The 18,392-nt window shown below is 48.6% G+C and overlaps 2 protein-coding genes across 4 annotated transcripts in view; both read right to left on the bottom strand.

Annotated features, from left to right (window-relative positions):
* The window catches only part of LOC109530091 (sodium- and chloride-dependent GABA transporter 2-like), a 5,732-nt gene extending 4,920 nt beyond the window's left edge, over positions 1 to 812 (bottom strand). The window contains exons 1-2 of the mRNA XM_019893654.1: positions 474 to 812; positions 204 to 398 (exon numbers count right to left, since the gene is read on the bottom strand). Of these exons, the coding sequence (XP_019749213.1) occupies positions 204 to 398; positions 474 to 480 (202 nt within the window). The 5' untranslated portion in view covers positions 481 to 812. The remainder of the gene's footprint in view (positions 1 to 203; positions 399 to 473) is intronic.
* Positions 813 to 1,437: 625 nt separating this feature from the next.
* Positions 1,438 to 12,779, bottom strand: kdm5a (lysine demethylase 5A). Of its 3 annotated transcripts, none has more exons than XM_019893599.1 (29): positions 12,606 to 12,779; positions 11,859 to 11,936; positions 11,212 to 11,334; positions 10,854 to 11,024; positions 10,598 to 10,777; positions 10,056 to 10,134; positions 9,883 to 9,971; positions 9,655 to 9,813; positions 9,447 to 9,566; positions 9,134 to 9,292; positions 8,873 to 9,054; positions 8,632 to 8,794; positions 8,127 to 8,246; positions 7,855 to 8,049; positions 7,589 to 7,770; positions 7,390 to 7,514; positions 7,016 to 7,166; positions 6,805 to 6,925; positions 6,544 to 6,720; positions 6,281 to 6,459; positions 6,028 to 6,166; positions 5,592 to 5,771; positions 4,895 to 5,455; positions 4,626 to 4,784; positions 4,404 to 4,532; positions 4,186 to 4,333; positions 3,876 to 4,096; positions 3,195 to 3,650; positions 1,443 to 2,129 (listed from the first exon to the last, which is right to left on the bottom strand). In XM_019893599.1, exons 1-29 carry the CDS (start codon positions 12,750 to 12,752, stop codon positions 1,845 to 1,847), a joined length of 5,178 nt encoding a protein of 1,725 aa, XP_019749158.1. In that variant the 5' UTR covers positions 12,753 to 12,779; the 3' UTR covers positions 1,443 to 1,844. The 3 variants fall into 3 exon arrangements, with proteins under 3 accessions (XP_019749160.1, XP_019749158.1, XP_019749159.1); XM_019893600.1 differs by having other exon boundaries at positions 10,664 to 10,777; XM_019893601.1 differs by lacking the exon at positions 12,606 to 12,779 and having other exon boundaries at positions 1,438 to 2,129; positions 10,854 to 11,008.
* Positions 12,780 to 18,392: the final 5,613 nt, after the last annotated feature.

The raw sequence follows: 18,392 nt of genomic DNA, 5'->3' as shown, positions 1-18,392 counted from the left end.
GCAACCCCCCCCCCTCCTCCCCCCTCTCCCCAAAAAGGGTAAAAATGAATTCTTTAAAAGGACATTGCATGCGGAGAAGAAGGGAACTCATTTACATTGAAACAAAACAGCAGGCGTCGTAAACAACCGTTGGGGGCATGAGGGGCTTTGTTTTGTATTGTCTGAACCAAACATTTGGATTTCTTCCTTCTCTTTACACTCACCTCCTCCGTTCTTGTAGCAAAGGTACGGGAAGCGCCACATGTTGCCCAGGCCGATGATGGATCCGGCAACGGACAGGATGAATTCCACCTTGTTGCTCCACTGGCCCCTCTCCTCCATCTTCACCTCCGAGGGGGGCAGCGGCTCCGGTGCCTGGACGGCGATGCCATTGCGGAGGCCCGCCTTGGCAGCGTCACCTAAGGGGGAAAAGTCAAAAGATGGCAAAGTGAATTTTGGAGCACAGAAGCAAAACCGGGCGTTGTTGAGCTTACCCATCATTGAATTTGTCCTCGTATGCCTCACGTGCGCGCTTGCCTCAGGTGGTTTAGCAGTAAATGCTCAAGATTTAGAATTTAAGTACAGAGTTGGGGGTGGTGGGGAGGAGGAGGAGAAGGAGAAGGAGGAGGCATGGGCTTGAAATGCTAAACTTAGGCCAGCCTCCACTGTCTTTGCTATCATGTGGTCGCTTACGAGTAAAGTGCATCGCTTACACTTGACAGTGGAATTGATGGCGCCGGACATAGAAGACCGCCCGAGTTGCGAAAAGTGTGACCTTGTCATTTGCGGCATTTGTGCATCATATGCTATTGAACAGAAATTGAAATCTGGAGCGGCGACGCCCAAACGCTGTGCCTTGAAGAGATTCTCACCACTTAGTTAAATGAGTGCCAGCCATTTACAGACCCTTCTTGACCCTAAAAGTAAACGTAGCTGGGATCGAATGCCTGGATTATTATAAAACATGGAAAAAAACGTCCTTGGCATTGACTTTCGATGCCACTGTCGTATAGTGACTGGTAGGACTGAACGATGTCGAAAAATAACCTAATTGTGACTTTTTTTTGCTCAATATCGCAATTTAAGATGCGATTTTTTTTTTCTTCAAGGTCCTCTTCTCGTGTATTTGTTAAAGAAGCACAAAATTAATCTGTTTTACAATAAATAGCCGATATACTGAACATAAAAGGACGGTTTTGTAGGTTACAGTCACATGCAAACAAGTGCTAAGCAATCGTAAGAATCTCCGTGGCTGTGACTCACTCAGACAGAGACGGCTGAGGCGAGTTTGTGCCAGAATGTACCCTGGGCTAAGTTATGAGTCGCCAACCCCTCCTCCTCCTCCTCCACAGCATTCCTTTCTGCAAAAGACAAAATAGATCAACCGCGCTTGCATCTAGAATGATGGGACCATTAAGGTGGAAAAAAAAAAAAAGACAAGTGCATCGGTAAACAGCAACTGTTTTGACTAGGAATAGTTTATTAAAAGGTGAGAAAACAAAACAAAAAAAAGCCACAATCCATTATTTTAATTGCTTTCGAGCTATATACATTATAAATAATTCTACTACATTACAACCATTTCGTCCTCCAGACGGGCCGCACAGAAAGGAAGAGTAGTTTTGTTGAAACACGACACGTGTTGGCTGATTGAGTGGCGACAGGTCATTGAAAGCGTGGGAGATCCGGGAAGAAGCTGGTGGATGGTTCTCGGGCTAAAACTCTGCTTCGGTCCAAGAAGGCTGTAAAATATTTGTGTGTTGAGGTTTATGATACAGGAAGTTGAAGAAATAGCTTCGATGTTGAAGCTAGTTCACCATCCTGGACTCGGCGTTTAAAGTCAGTTTGTGACGCCTGACGTAGTGCTAACTGTTCTGCTGAGGATCCTCCGCTGGCGTTAGACGGACGGTGGCGGCGGGGCGGGACCACGAGGCGCCGGCGGCCGTCAGCAGGCTCGGCGTGGCCAGCACCACCAAGGTTTCCTCTGCCACCTCCACCTCGGCCGCGCCGCCTCCCCGCCTCGGCCCGACGGCCTTGAGGGAGCAGTCCACGCAGATGTAGTCTTCGTTCTCCGCCATTTCGCACGAGACCCCCACGCAGACTTGGTGGAACCACTCGTCGCAGCCGCCGTCGCACTGCACCCAGTCCACCTTGAGGACGGAAAGGAAGGAAACGTACTTGTCGATTTATAGCTCAAACTCATCATCGCCAAATGATTTTGCAGACTCGCCCACGTTACAGTTTGGCGACTGCGGGGGGCGCGGGGACACCGGTTTGAGAACTAGGGACATACAGTCGAGCGCAACATAGTCACAAGCGCATGTATATAAAATTACGCCTGTGCGGCAAGCCTACCAAATTCCAGTGCTGTGATTGGCCGCGGCAGACTGGCCATTTGTTAACCTGGTGGCTCGCCTCACATGGCGTCTCCAGAAAGGTCCAAGCCGACTAGGCCTGTTAATATGTGATGTGTGAATCTCTTTCAGGTGTTCTAGTGCTGTTGTCACCAGCGGATATATTGTCAAGTTCCATGAAGTACATTTCAGGAACATGTTTGTGATTAACTTCAAAGCATATTACAAACCTGTCGCTGAAACAAATGGGCATCAAAATTCTTCAGAATTAGAGGATGAGCAGCTATTTTTTTATTTTTTTACTGGTCAAAGTTTTTTTTAAAAAAATAAATATTATGAATGCCTTAGGATTTTATTTTATTGTAAATAAAATTTTATATTTAAATATATATACACACATTTAAAAATAATAATTTAACTAATAACTTTAAACCAATTTTTTTTTCCTAAAATCAAGTATTGTACATATCAATTTCTTTATTTATTTCACCAAATCGTTATGGCTATGGTAGTTTTAAAAATGTTGTCATTTTTGGAAAAACATTTTTCATGAACAAAATGTTTTCTAAATTTTTGTTTGACTTTTTTTTCAGTAGTTTTAGTTCACAATAATAACCCGCCCCCGAGTTTTATAGTCGAAGCACTTAAGCTCGTGCATCTAATATGTACTTTTACGTACAAACAGTGTCAAATATTGCTAACATCACACGTTCACGTGTGACTTCTGTTAACACTGTTAACATGTAATCCATCAATGTGTCTATTAATTATCTGTCTTGGTACAATGTGACTTTTTGACGACCTAAACATGATGTGCTGACGCATGGAATCCTGAGGGTGATTCAGAGTCTCTCTCCTCACCTTGTCTTTACACGGTCTTTGGCAGTTTTTGGCAGCGCACACGGCGTTCTCGTCGTTGGAGTCTTCGGCACCGGACCACTCGTACTTGGAGGGAATGTCGAGAATCTTCTTCTCCTTCCTCTTCTCCAGTCCCTCTCTGATGGCCTCTGCCTTGGCGGCCGCTTTCTCCTTCCGCTTCCTCTCTTTCTCCTCCTTGGCTAAACGTTTAGCCAGCTGCTTCATCTCTCGGTTCTTATCCAGACCCAGTTTCAGCTTCTTCTTCTTGGGTTTGCCCCCGAGGCCGAGCTCCTGGCCGGCCCTTTTCAGCTCCTTGGACTTGGACGGCCGGGCGCCGGCGGACGACATGAGCATGTGGTGATGGTGGTGGTGCTCGGCTCGCTCCAACTTCCGCTTTCTCTTCTTCTCTGAATCCTTGATCTTGATTTTCAGAGACTTCTCCATTGGACCGTCGTCAGGCTGCGAAAGAGACAAGTAGATACAGTGAACCCCTATTTTCTGTTGGACAGTGACTGGAAAAGTACGTTCTCGTTTTCAAATCGAGAGCAAATTAGCTGGAACGTGAAGCAACTGGTGGATGCTTCACATCCTGCCCATTTTATTCTGTCTATGCAAATCTGAAAACAAAAAAAAAATGTATCGAAATTACTGCACATATGAAAATAAATACATTGGTGCCGATACCTCCATAACCTGAAGGAATCTCTCCTCCAAGGGGGGATGCGTGGCCTGCAGGATCCTCCAGATGTGCTGGGTTTCATCGAGAGACACCTCCAGCAGGTCGCCCAGCATCATCAGCTCCTCCAGCTGGGCCTTGGCTTGCGGAGACAGTTCCAGCACCGGCGGCTCCAGACTGCGAGGTACCAGAGGAGTCTTCCTGGGCTGCTTTCTTGGCGTTCCCACATCTGGAACACAATTTTTTTTTTCTTTTAGTGTTTTGTGTCATGCCAAACACTGGTTTGAGAATGCCTATGAGAGAAGGGTGAAGGCTCACTTTGCACAACAGACTTGGAAGCTGAGGAGTAGGCGTGTTCGGCGCAGAAGGAGGGCGTGGCACTCGGCCACATGTGACTAACCACCTCTTCTGACTTAACTGGGATCTCGTCGTCGCAGAAGAGGTACGGCTTTACTTCGCCCGAGTCCTGGAAACGCAGCATTCGGAATTCTACGGACTCATCGTGCACCTTTGAACGATGTAATGCGGACGTTTACCTTTGTGTCGTAACCATACGTCTCCCGGATGTCCTCATCTGAGTCGGTCTCCTCGTCGTCGTAGTCCACAGACTGGCGAGGCGACGTGGCTCTGCTGAAGCCTGACTGCTGGAAGGTCTGGATGTGACCCTAGAAGACACCAATAAGGGCTCTGTCAAATAATTGCTGCGTTTTTTTTTTTTGTTTCTTTAACCTATAAAAATGAGCGTTCATCTCTCTGACCTGCAAGTCTGGGTTGGCTGCGGCTTTCTGCAGCTCGGCGTTGATGATCTTCTCCGTCTTTTCCCGTGCGGCTTGCTCCACCATGCGCTGGCTCAAAACGGACAGCTTGGCCAGGGCGGACGACAGTTCCTCTGTGGCCAGAGCTCGGCGGGCCCGGTCCTGGTAGTAACGTTGACAATTAGTTCAGAGTTACCCGGTTTTTCTTTTTTTTGCTCATCTAAAGAGATGTCTCCCATGTGAGGGGTCCGTGGCCCCCAAAAAGCGCGTACCTGCCAGCTCATTGCCCGCTCAGTTAAACACTGGAGGGCCTCCCCTTCTGGTAGTCTGACGGGAAGCTTCTGCAGCGACACCAGCAGAGACAGAATGGTCTCCAACCTGGGCCGCCTCGATCGTTGACACAGCGGGCAGAGAAATTTGGAGTCCTTGCTATTGCTCTGCCAACCGGCGCCAAGCTTCTTCTGCGTTCCCGTCTTGGGCAGAGGCACGCACACGCCGTGGAACCAGTCCTTGCACAGCTCGCACTGCAGCATGAAGCCGCTGGCCGTCTTCCGGCAGAGGCAGAACTTGACTTCCTCGATTCGGTCGGCCATGGCCATCTTGGCCAGGTTGGCGGCGCGCAGCGAGTGGATGGCCTCCACCTCTTTCTGCTCTTTGGCTTTGAAGGCGGCGACGACGGTGGAGGGGTCTCGCGCCTCATCCAGGCTCTCGTCCAGGTCGCTCAGGATGTCGGGGTCGAAGCCTCCTCGCTCCTTCTCCATGAGCTCCCTCACTCGTTTCCGCTTGCTCTTGCTGTTGCCGTACACGCCGATGTCCACGCGAGGACTGAGAACCTTCAAAGGCCACGTGAACCATCACAATGGGGGCAGGGGGGGTCATCGGTTTCATTCCAACGAGGGAACCACGACGACAACAAAAATAGTCCATTTTCTGCCCCGCCCAGCCCTAACCCGAGATACGACGTCTCACCTGGAGTAGCGTGTATGTCGAGTTCTTTTTGAGAAAGGTTCGGCCAGTCCTCTCCCTCCAGGCTCGCGCCGAGGCCACCTGAGACTCCACCTGGGCCAGCGGATCGAGACGGACGGGGATAGAGCGGCCCCGAGCCAGTAGGCTCTCCAGTTGCTCCAGGTAAGCGTAGCTACTCCCGCTCTGTGTGTGGACGCAAAGGTCTTCGTCACAGATCTTCCACCCAAAAATAAATCGTCACCAAAGCACAGATTCCCAAAAAAATACTGCTGCGGCTCTGCTGCAAAGAGTGAAAATCTGCGCGCAACTAAAGCCAACACGAAAAGGGCTGCAACGGCCTGCAGCAGAGGTGTCCAAACTACGGCCTGGGAGCCATTTGCGGCCACCGTCCATTTTTTCATCAGACAAAGCGATGACTATGATTGAATAGATTCTGTACCTGAATAGCATCCACCTTGGCAGTCCAGTCTTTGGCTTTTTGCAGGGCTTCTCGTAGAGCCAAAATATTCGGGAGGTATGCTGGAATGTTCCTGGCCTCCAGCACGATGCTTTCCAACGTCACCATGCTGTGTCGAGGCCTTTGTTTCAAGACAAACAGGCAGGAGTGACTCCGCATGCGACTCCGAAGCAACGCTGTCGACTTTGAACGCCACAAGTTATCGGCGGGCGATTGAGTGCAGAGCAATAAATACCTGGCCTGCAAGCAAGCCCGGGCCTTGTCCTCCCATTTCTCAGAGACCGTGAGGATCTCCTGCAGTTCAGCCATCGCCTTCTCTACGGCGTGATGGGGAGCCAGGCCCACCCCGGAATCGATGAGCCGCTTCATCAGCTCCAGGGTGACACGGTGAGGCTCCGTCAAGGTGATCCGCACCTTGAAAAGGCAGCAGAAATCATTTGGAGACTTCACGTTGTGACAACGAGGACATCGAAATAGAAGGGGTCCGGATTGCCCAACCTCATCGAGCCAACGGGCCTGCTGGAGCTCCTGTTTGAGGCGAGGAAGCTCCGGCAGCTCCACATCCAGGCCGCTGCCCAGGTCCAGAAGGGCCTGCAGCTTGGAGGAATCCGGCAGCTCGTCGGCCAACGCGACTTGGGCTCGCTCGTGGAAGTCTTCCACGTTCTCCAGTAACTCCTGTAAACACGTGCGAGATGAACAAAGAATCCTATCGCGCCAACTTTGTTTTTTCCTGTCAAAACAACATTCGTGGTGACGAACCTTCACTTGTCTGGCCTGGCTGATGATGCAGGGCAGCCTGTAAAGCTGCTCCACAAAGGCCTTGAGCTCGTCCACAGTCAGCTTGCTGCGGGTCCGACTGCTCTCAGAACGTAAGCGGCTGCTGTGAATGGAGGGAGACGGGGGGGCAGAAAAAAAAAGCCAGTTACCAGATCTTAAATGGACAATTTTCTTGCTTGTGACGTCGCCTTACCTGTGTCTCTGCTTGCGGCTGAGCAACATCTGGGCGACAGAGGAGCAAGTCTCGGCCTCTTTCACCATTTCTCTGAGGCGACGGAACAGAGAATTTTCCGGGTACTTCCTGTCTTCTGCGTCCTCCAGCAAAACCTTGAGCTCAATTAGGTCTATGTGAGACAGACAGGGCACAAGGCACATATTCATTCGGGCTGCAATTAACAATTATTCTAATAACACTGGTCAAGGGCAAATTATAATCAGAGATGGCTTCATGGACACATTCCTGTTTTGTTTTTTTCTAGAACATCTTTTTTTTCTTAATTTGACCTATAAAAGCTTGCGCGATATGGATTTCCCCATGGATCATTGAGATGGAAGATAGGGAGAAACCTTTCTTGTTCTTCTGATCTGCAGCCAAGGCTTCATTGATCCTTTTTGCCCAGGTGTCGTATGACTGCGCACGATTCTTCACACCCTGCAGCATAGCCGGAAGCTCCTCCAGATCGTAGCGATACCTGAACACGAAAACTTCTACCTAAGCTTTGCGGGATGACAAGAAAGTCGTGAAGAGCAAATCGGAAGAGCTTGCCTGAGACACTTGTTGCTGAGAGGGCAGTCGCAGAGATCTGCTGCATGGTGGAGACAAACCAGCCGATCGGGACAACAAGAGCAGGTGAGCGCCGACAGGAAGCAGGTGGTCTTGCACTTGTGGCACTGGCGCTCATCGTCCGGGACCAGCTCAAAAACTTCTTGCTCAGAAGACAGCACCCCCTAAAGGCAAAGGAGAACAAGTCATTTGTGATAGATAACCTGACCAGGCGAACGGGAATCTCAAATGTTCAATAAGTGACGTGCCATTTCTTGTATTGTGTTTCTAAGCTGAGTCTCCTCATCCATCATTTCCCCCATTTCCTTGACAACGGCCGCGGCCAGCTCCACGTCCAGGCTCTCCGGATCAGCGGCCATCTTGCAAAGCAGCTCGTCATGCGAGAAGACGCAGTAGCGGCGAAGGCGTCGGTAGTGGGCCACGCACTGACGGCCCATTGGTAACTGGGAAGGACGGATCCAGATGCCACACATTGAGAGGGAAGTTATTCCACAGTGTTTACGAATGTAGGAAACCTCACCCAGTCAGCGGTGCAGAAGTTCACAGCCTCTGCAAAATTGTAGCCCTGGTTGAATCCGCTGTGGTAGGCTCGCGGAAAGGTGACCACAAACTCCCCTGCGCACTGATTGGTCCTGTACACCTACAAAAAGGGATTAAACCACACACACTTTAGAAAAAGCAGTGCAGTAAAAAAAAAAAAATCATCATCATAATCTCACCATTTTCAAACATGGGGATTAACTCTTTGAACACTGTCAGCTGTTTTTATGGCCAGCAGATGGCAGCATTGGGTCTATTTTGGTATACCGTCTTAGTAATAGATTTTGGAAATGACTGATTGTTCCATAAAGTTCTACTAACAAATGATGTTCAAGTGTCCAGGGAGCTTTGCTTACAAATAAAAACATTGATGCTTGAATCTCATACCTTTCTCAAAGTCCCCATCTTAACTTGCCATATTGAACCACAACTTTTGCACCTTTTTGCAACTCAAACGAGCATGATCTAGTGTCTCTGTCACATACAGGCACGCCGTGCTCCATGAGGACGTTGGGGTTCATGATGGTGACCAGCTGATGGAGGAGGTCCGGCTGCGATTGAAACAGCTCCGGAGCCAACTTTTTCATCACCGCCTCGAGCTGCTCCGCTGCGGACGCTGGCACTCCATACCAAGTCTTGGGCTCGCCCCTGATGTCGGAAGACAAAAGTTGGAACTGTTTTTTTTGCCACGGGTGATGGTGACGAGCGCCTTTTCAACAATCTCACCAATGGAGGAAATTAATGGAGTAACTCCAGTGGTCCTCGATGTGCCAGCAGAAGGAGGAGAAACACATGCCGACATAGAGCCAGGGCACCTTCATGCCCGAGATGTCCACGTTGATGTGCGTGAGGACCGACTGCTCCAGCACTGGCATGTTGTTCAGATTCCATCCGGAGTTGGCGTACTCCTATCGGGAACAGCAAAAGATGTGCCATTTTAAAAAATTGGACTCCGCTATGTGCAAACCCCTCTTGTTTTGAACTTACTTCCTCATCTCCCAGGAGCCTCCTCTTGCCGTCTCTAACGGGGAACCCGCTGCCCACATCCTTCGAGCTGATGTCGGCGCCGTATTCCACGATGACGTCCTCCTCGATGCTGCTCACCAGGCGCCAGAACTCTTTCTCTACCAGCTCGGTGGGCACCATCTGTGAAATGAAAATCAACTCTCAGTATATCCAACGTTATTATTGTGAACGAAGACTGAGATCACAAAAGACTGAGATCAATTTAGTGCTTGTTAAAAAGTACTTTGTGCGAGGAGGTTATTTTTCAAAATCATTCAGCAATCCTTTTACACACATGGACCGGCATGTTGAAATAGTCCGACTTGAACTGGTCGGCCATCTCTCCGAAGCTCTGGAGCGAGTATTCCCTCACAGCCTGCTCAAAGCCAAACGCCTCTCTGGGCTTACTGCACTCCTACGTAGACAAAAGAGGGGTGGAAAAAAAAAACATTGGAAAAGAAAATAGATGGGAAAATCGATCTCGGTAGTTGTGCGCGTTTTACCTCTGCGACACACTTGGGGCAGCGCCAGTCACCTTTGGGCACATCTTGCAGAGGTGGAATCAGGCAGAAGGTGTGGTAGCTGTCGTCGCAGCCGTCGCACAGCAGCAGGCGGTCCTCCTCGTCGCCACGTCCGCACATCAGACAGAAGTAGAGGTCGATCTGGGAGAGCGTCATCTTCAAGCACGGAAAGCAAATCCCCACGCCACAAAACTGCAATGCGACACTCACAAAGTTGACTTCGAGCGTCTCCTTGCGCGGTCTCATTTTGATGGCAAAGGCTTGAGCTTTGAGGTGACGATGTTTCTTGTAGCCGTCATCTAATAAGGAGAGAAACCGTTTTCGGATGATGACTGCATTTGACGAGGAAAGTAAAAAGGCAGGCCAATCCATATATTTCTCACCTGCCGACACAATTTCCAAGTCCACCAACTTGGGACTGGCAGCAAACAGTTTGAGGCCTTTGGGCTCTTTGTTTTCCCTCTAGACCGAGAACAACAACAACAACAACAACAAAAATCAAGTGAAGCTTTTTCGAAACTTCTTTTCGTTTCAGTACTTTTTGCTACTTTTAATTGTGTAACAAACGGACAAAAATCGGACAGCGGAGCTTTTGTTCTGGCATTGAAAAATGTCAACATATTAAGAGCATGTGTTTTCTTCATATTTAAATAGCATTTTTTTGTCTGACATTTGGTTAGGAAGTGTGTGGTCCTAAGTGGCGACCCCCAGTCCCACTGATGACAAAGTGTGACCCCCTCCCCTCCCTCTGGCGTTTTAAGTTGCTGTACTAGTTTATGACCACATGTACACTACTAGCCAAGGCATAAAATGCAGTTCAGAATTTGAAATTATTGTGTTAAAAACTGTGAACTTGAAACAAGTTCTATTATTCGGTGTACTATAAAATGCAGTTTTACAAGTGTAACTCCTTCTCGATCCCCACCTCCGACTTAAGTCGCCTCGAGCGTCTTTCGGCCAGAGGACGCTCTTTCATCTGCGCCGCACCAACCTCTCCATCTTTGTCCTCGTTTTCCTCTGGGTCGTCCTCCTCCACTGCCTCCTCGCCAACTCCCTCATCCACTTCCTCAAAGTCGTCTCCCTCCTCGTATAGTTGCTGGATGCCCTAAACGAAGGCAATATGTGAGGATTTAAAGACAAATTCAAAAATAAATAAAAGAGGAATAATGAACCGGCCTTACGGTTACAGTGGCCCCCGACTGGAAGAGCTCATAGGGGTAAAGGATCCTCTCATAGTGGGAGCGCAGGAGTGAGCCGGTGCCTTTCCCTGGCGGGAAGCCCATTCGGCTGCTCACTTTGGACCACCTCTTCTCTTTACACGCGGTCACAAAGCCCCCTTCGGATGACACAACCTGAACATGTGCAAAACATTTTTACACTAATAGAATCCATCCATCCCTTCTCTGAAGCGCTTTATCCTCACGAGGGTCGCGGGCGTGCTGGAGCCTATCCCAGCTGTCTTTGGCCGGTAGGCAGGGTACACACCCTGGACTGGTCGCAGACTAATCGAATCCTCCATGCAATCGACTCCAGGTTTACCTTGCTGAGTTGATACAGGTCCAGGACCTTTCGCTCCACGTGTGGGAAACGAATCTTGCATCCTTGCAGCTCCCAGAACTTTGCTATTTGATCCAGGAAGTTGAGCTTTACCCGAGTGAGTGCCTGGACCCAAAGGGAGAGAAAATCTGAACTCATAGGACAGCACAGGCCCACTCCACCCACCTATTCCAATCATCTTCATTTTCCTCATGTATTCCAATAAACTAGGTGCCCAAAACCCCATTAGAGTAGTGGGAACTTTTGGTTAATTTAAAAAGTGCTGCAATACAGTCCCATCCAAACGTATTCCAACAGCAGGGTCAATTCCTTTGTTTTTGTTGTATATTGAAGACATTTGGGTTTCAAATCAAAAAATGCATATGAAATAAAAGTTCAGAATTTCATCTTTTATTTATGGTATTCATGTCAGAAGTGTTAAACAACTTTTGTTTGAAGCCACCCAAATTGCAAAAATATCGGAACGTGACTGATGGGGTGCGGTTTTATGTCACCAAGATGGAATGTTATTGTTTGGACACTGAATATACAGAGTACCGACATTGATTTCTTGAAAGAAATAAACGCCCATAAAAGCAGGAAGCACACATACTACTTCACACATTTTGTCATGATGATAACAAACTCACCTCAAGTTCATTCAATCTTTGTACGCGAGGAGTGAACCGGAAGTGACGCACGTCGCACGCAAACGGAGGCTGCCAGTCCTGATTGAAGACGGGGGACAGTAAAAAAAAAAAACCAACAAAAAAAGGAAAATTACTTGACGCATAAAAGTAATATAAGGGGCTTGATCACGGTGACTTTTCCTAGCCAGTGGCGCACGACGTTTTGAGGAAATTGTGACTTTGAAGTGGGATGTGGTCCGTACTGGCCCTGCCCACTTTTTCATAGCTGTTTGCTTTTTCATAGTTTGGTTTTAAAGGTCCTCTTTCGTATAAAACAATAATCGTGCGTTCAAGGTAATTGCTAAAGTTTCTAAAGGTTGCTTTTGGGCCTACGCACCCGACGACAATAAAGTGAGGCGTGACTGGGCTACCTGAGGCCCAACGTCGAGTTGACGTTGCTAACGTAAATTAGCTCGCTGAACACATAAAATGTTGAGTGGTATTTCTCACTATTTTCCACCTTTTGTGGCTGGATGGAGAAAAAAAGATTTTGGGGGTGCTGATATACGATTACGCCATGATACATAAAATGGAAGAGTTTGACTGATGGGGCACACAACAGAAGCCTTGTGTGACCTCTAATTGAAGTGATGGGAAGTGGTCCGGTTTTTCTAAAAACAGGCCGACAGAAGGAAAAAATAACCCACAAGATAGACAATAAGTGGAAATATTATTATATGTTGTTTTCGTGGGTGTTTTTCAGTTTACCTGCGGTGGTCTGATCTTGCAGATGCCAGTTTTCTCGGCGACGGGTCGGATCTTGTTGATAAATCCAAGAGGGTCCGAGAAATCCTCCCAACTTGGCTCAAAAACGGGACATTCAGGGGGGGGCACAAACTCGCCGATTGCAGACATGTTTATTATGTTTTTTTCTCCCCCGGCGACAAGAGAATTGTGTTATACTAAATATTCCCAAGTTACTTTCACCAGGCCATGACTGGATCCAAATGTTCCTCGTCGCGTGGAACTTCCTCCATCATCTTCTTTGTGTAAATCACGTCAATGACGTTTGGGATCAGAGGTGAAATGGAGATATTTTGGACGTTACTCCAGCTCGGATTTATGCAAAAAGCTTGAATTTGTGGCGCTTTGTCGCCTCTCCTACAGAGGACAGAGGCCAGTGTCAGTCCAAAACGCCATCACACCTCTTCTCTCGCGGCGTAGATACGCAGCTTGGGTGAGTGGATGACTTGATCCACAAGTTGATTCCCAAACACACAAGTTCTTGGAAATAGAAAGAACACAATCCAGGATAGCGACGTTAGCTGTGGGTGCTAACCTAGCTCGGTGTGTGTACCTGAGTTACACATGATTTCTTCGCGATGCTGTACTTCAATCAAGTTGACTCTCGCCGAGAAGCGTATGACCTCTTGAGGTATTCCCCCACTACTGATAAAAATCCATCATTATGCATCCAAATAGGTGACTATCGTACATTGTTGATAGATGCCTCCATTTGCCTCCGCCATTCATTGATGCGTACGGGAAACTAGCACCGAGGGGCGAATTTAGTTAGCTTAGCCACCGAACGTTGCGCAGCTAACGTTGGCTAAAAACGTCGCTTTCCCGGGATTTATTTGACATATTGTGTTTACGAAAGTGTTACTCGTTGCGGTTAAAATGTAAAAAATGAACTGTTATTTTTCTGATGTCACTTTTTATAAATTTAACGTCGCCAGTCGCTGTTGTTGCCACGTTAGTCGTGCTAGCGCCTCTTGTGGCGCGGAGGCGACATTGACGTCCATAAACGGTTAAAACAAAACAAAAACAAAAAACTCGCCTAAAAAAAAGAAAACAGGATTGAAATTATAATTTTGTACTTGTTTTATTGAATGCATTGTACAATGTCAAGCAAGGTACATTCGTACCTTGTTGTCGATGCCAAAACAAAATCCAAACACATCATGTATTTGTTTGTTACAAGGGGAGGGGTATATCTGAGTTGACATGAAGTTGGTTCAATTTCGCATTTGTCACTTACCGTTTTAAATGTGCCTTTCAGCGCTTGCAGTGAATTTTTCGCATCCATGTGTCTGTTATCCGACCGACGGGATGGCCCGCACCTTGAAGTCCAGAAGGTGGCAGCATCCTTCCGAAGCTCCGGGGCGCAGTCGCCATCAACCTGACGCGTCTGCGGCGGCCCTGCTCGCCCACACCGGTGGTGGAAGTCATCCCTGCGCCTCGAGGCTTGTCATTTTCTCCGTTTGCTGCGAGTGGGTGGTTTGCCCTCTGTGGTTTGTCGCACTACTGGCGGACCCGGAGGAGACGCTCCAGGGTGGGATGGACGTGTCGGCCCCTGCTGTCTTTGGGCCCAGACACGCAACTAAATGCCCTGTGGTCGGGCATTCCAAAACTCCTCCAGAGCGTCCTTCAGACAGCCTTGACCAAAATATCAGATCCTGCCATCCTCGCCCTGCCGTCACAACATCACATGGAAATATGTTTACAATGTCACACCATGCTCACAATTGATTCTTGCCTTAAATGTACTCAGTTGATGTATTTTTCTCAGAATAGCACAAAATAAGATGTCGCAAGTAGAGCCTTGAGGAGTTGGATTTGACAAAAGTCCTACTTTATATGTAAAAATGAATAAATCATTACAAATCTATGTTTTATTGACACAGCTTGAATTATGTCCCAGCAAAAATGAAGCCCCGCCAAGAATCCAAGCCAAACCACTTTTCAAAGAAATAAATACACATCAACACATTGCAGCGAACAGTTTCCATCATCCCATTTTATAAAGCAGTGTTGCCCAAACAAGGGTATGCACGTGACCATGTTGCGGTTCCATGCAAACCTTGAATATTTGTATTTCTCAGATCAATAACCTGTGGCACAGCCGCGTGCCAACTCAAATGTCTCTTTAAAGCTCAGATGAGTAGCGTTGCTATTCAGTGCTTTATATGTCCAGGGATTTGGGCAATGGACCTCCATGTTTATTTATTTATTTTAAAATCTGAGTTATGTATAACAAAGACAGTTTTTTTTCCCCAAGCATCGGCAGCTAAAAAGCCTACGGTGCATGACAAATGTTCCAATTGAGTAAACGAGATAACATGATTTTCATTCAATAAATCACGGTGTGCCAAGTCCAAAAGGTTTGTGAACCATTATAATAGAGCCTTCAATTTAATTTCCTGTATGTAAAAGGACACAATTAGTCGTAGGATTTGTTTGTTGCCACCTGTTACATGAAGCGAAGCTGGCCAAAGCGCCCAGTTGGCAGCGGAAAGCTCATCGGCGGCCTCCATTTGAGGTTGTTGTTGGAAGTGGTCAGGATGCTGTTTCCCCTCTTCGACCGCTCACACATGAATGTTGTCATTATGTTGTGTGCGGCGGCGGTCCGGAGTGGTACTTTGCGTAATGGGGGCGGGAGGGGGGGGGCTCTCCTTCCAGGGCCTCTGCCCTTGTATGGTCGTTCCGCTGTTGTTATTTACGTTCCGCGCGAAGACTGCGCTTTACGTTGTCAGAGCCTGTGGAAAGTAGTTCATTTGGGTTTCTTCTCGGGGTTATTTACAATCTGCACACGACCGTGCAGATTCTTCCCCGTTGCGGATGTGCGGTGCGGCGCGCCGGTGCTTACCTTCAAATGTCACGCGTCCCGATGGAGTCGGTGGTCGTGGTGGTGGTGACACGTGTCAATCAGCGGCTTCCGGAGTGTGCTTTCAGAGGTCCCATCTTCTGAAGTACTGTACACGCTTTCCCCGCAGGGCTAATTGCTAGTGACGTCATAGGACTGCACCAATTTAGGACGTTCGGTGCTTCCGGGGAAAACGGCGCACGTTGATGACTCGGCCTTGTTTTCTCCTGGGAGGCGTTCAGGTGCATCGCGTGAAAGGGTTTGGTTGTGATTCCATGTGAAAAGTGAGACTTGGCAGACTGGAATATGAGCTTCTTGATCATCAACTGCACACGAGAGTCCCGCTACCGTGATCAATGACTCATCAGGATTAACCTTCCTCGCTATTAGCTTGGTCTCATTATCTCATGCATTGTGTGCACTAAATGGATTTCTCTCCTGTTTTTATTTCAACACTCAGTCAAATCGGTTTCGAATCAAAGTGGCATGTGGGCTAAATGCCTACGCCTCGTTTTTCGCAGTGAAGGGCTATCGATTTACCTTGACTGCATTCCGAGCGCTGCAATGCGGTCACAAACCGTCCGATGAGTGCTGGGGTGTCCCGCCCCCTCTTGGACACCAAAGGGGGGCAGCCGAGTGGTCGAGCGCAAAACAGGAAGGAGTCCTTCGTCCACCCATGATCTGAACCGTTTAATTCTCACAGGGGTCGCGGGTGTGCTGGAGCCTATCCCAGCCGTCTTGGGGCAGTAGGTAGGGTAAAGCCTCAACCGGTTGCCCGCCAACCGCAGGCACACATCGACAAACAACAAGCATTCACATTCACAATCACAACCCAGGGCCATTTGGAGTGAGCAATTAACCTACTGTGCAAGGTTTCGGAATGCGGGAGGAAACTGGAGTCCCCGGAGAAAAATGTCATTTGTTAGTTGCTCTCCAAAACGGACCTCGTGCCAAAAGCTTTGCTTAACTCCCGGGTCGGGTGTGGATTTCATCCGGCGGAGGCCGTGACAGAAATAAATGGCCTGATCTTTGTTGTGCTGGCTGAGTGACAGCTCATCTCTCTTCTCTCGCCTCCACGACTCTCCATTCCCCCTCGGCCTTGATCCGCCGCTCGTCCGCCGCCTCGTTCTTTTCATCCTGTGGGGTGAGAACGCAAAGCGTGGCGGAGCAAATGTGCCAGCGGGATTCTTTGCATTCTCCCAACCCGGCTTGGCCCCGGTGTTGGGTTCCCGGGAGGGCGCTGGAGGAGCCAGCGGCGGGGGGGCAATCGGCTAACGACTCACCTCCTGTGATCTCTGCCTCTTCCCAGCGCCATAAAGCAAATCATCGACTTTTGCCACTGAGCACCAGGTGTTGCACTTTTCAACCAAGTGGTCCAGTCCAGTTTGGCTCAGGGTGGTCCAGTTTGGATGAAACAATTTGGGAGCTTCCTTCTGAAAAAAAAGAAAGAAAGAGAATAAAAAATTGCCACCACAGTATGGCGTCTTGGGCCCTTCTGCTTCAATTGCACTCTTGGCTCACGGTGTGTCACACCACCTGAATGACATATTCGGTCTCAGAGTCATCAAAGTAGGAGTCGTGTTGCATTCAAGGACATCAAACTGCTGCGTCACAAGCAGCACAAAGTCACCTCCACCTTGCTGAGTCAGCCGCTGCTTCCTGATTTGGCAACGGACACCGACCGAGAGTACCGGATGCATCCACCCTTGCGGAGGCATCATGGCCGGGAAAGACCCGCATCGCTGGTCCCGTCACAGTCGCAACCGGGAGGCATGTGGAGGCTTAAAAAAAGGACCCCCTTGTTTCCCAGGCTTATTTATTTATAAGTGGCACATCAGGGTTTTTTTTTCTCCAGCTGATGAAATAATCATCAGCTGACTCAGCAGGAATCCCAACCTCATCCTTCAGGCATCTCAAAATCCCATACGGTCTATTTGATTGTTTATTTATTCATTCATTATCGGTCACCGCATTGGTGCAGCCTGAAAAGTTGAGGTCAAAAGTCCTCCCGTCATCCAATTAAAACAAATTCGTTCTACCGTCCACGGCAATCTGCCCCATTTCAAAACACTTCCCAACCCACAATAATTATCCCTGCGATTGTCTGCCTATGCCAAGCATTCTGATCTCAATCCGGCGAAATCGCAGCTGCCGCGCCAATATCTCCTCTTAAAGCCCGACTTAATCAGGCGCTCATTGCATTGGATCCACTTACTTACACTTTCATAATGCTCTTTGAACGGCCCATCGATTGGCCGCGCGTGTGCGCTAAATGCTTGCTATAATTGCAACCGAGACAGCTGACTGCGTCTGTCCGTCAAAGTCATCGGGATGCTCTGACTCGGTCTCCCCAAGATGGTCCGTTTAATCATTACCCGTCTGTGTTTTTGCGTGTGTGCGTTTTACATGCAAACGAGCGGTGACATTGACGCACCCCGCCCCGCACCCTGGCCCCCAACTCCCCTCAGGTGCTCATTAAAAGTATCCACTTGGCATCGATTTGGGTTTCATTGGTCGACAGGGTGGTTTCTGGTTTGCCTTTTCAGGCATTTGGTGGCCTTGGGCAAAGCTAGCATTCCACAAAAAGAAAAAAAAAAAAGAATCTGTCATTAGAAGATGACCCACTGGAGTCAATCGGCGTGATTTTAAGTCGATTGTTCCCGAGCGCTGAGGCGTTTCTGGCTTGGTTGCTCAGACGACAGCACAAGCTATTGCCTGCTGGGAATATCCCCATGCATGCAGCATCCCCCCCCCCTCCCCACCAGGACGGAACCAAACATATACGTATCTATTTGGAGCATTGCACCTGCACTGTCGTCTATGCATTCTACACATTTTATGTGTTCCAAATGTTTGCATGAGGAAGTGTGGCCACAACCTTCCGGTCTAAATCAGGCAGTCATGCAGGC

This window comes from Hippocampus comes, unplaced genomic scaffold (genome assembly GCF_001891065.2).
Source record: "Hippocampus comes isolate QL1 unplaced genomic scaffold, H_comes_QL1_v1.1 scaffold161, whole genome shotgun sequence".
Classification (NCBI taxonomy): Eukaryota; Metazoa; Chordata; class Actinopteri; order Syngnathiformes; family Syngnathidae; genus Hippocampus; species Hippocampus comes.
This window is presented reverse-complemented; position numbering and strand designations above follow the sequence as displayed.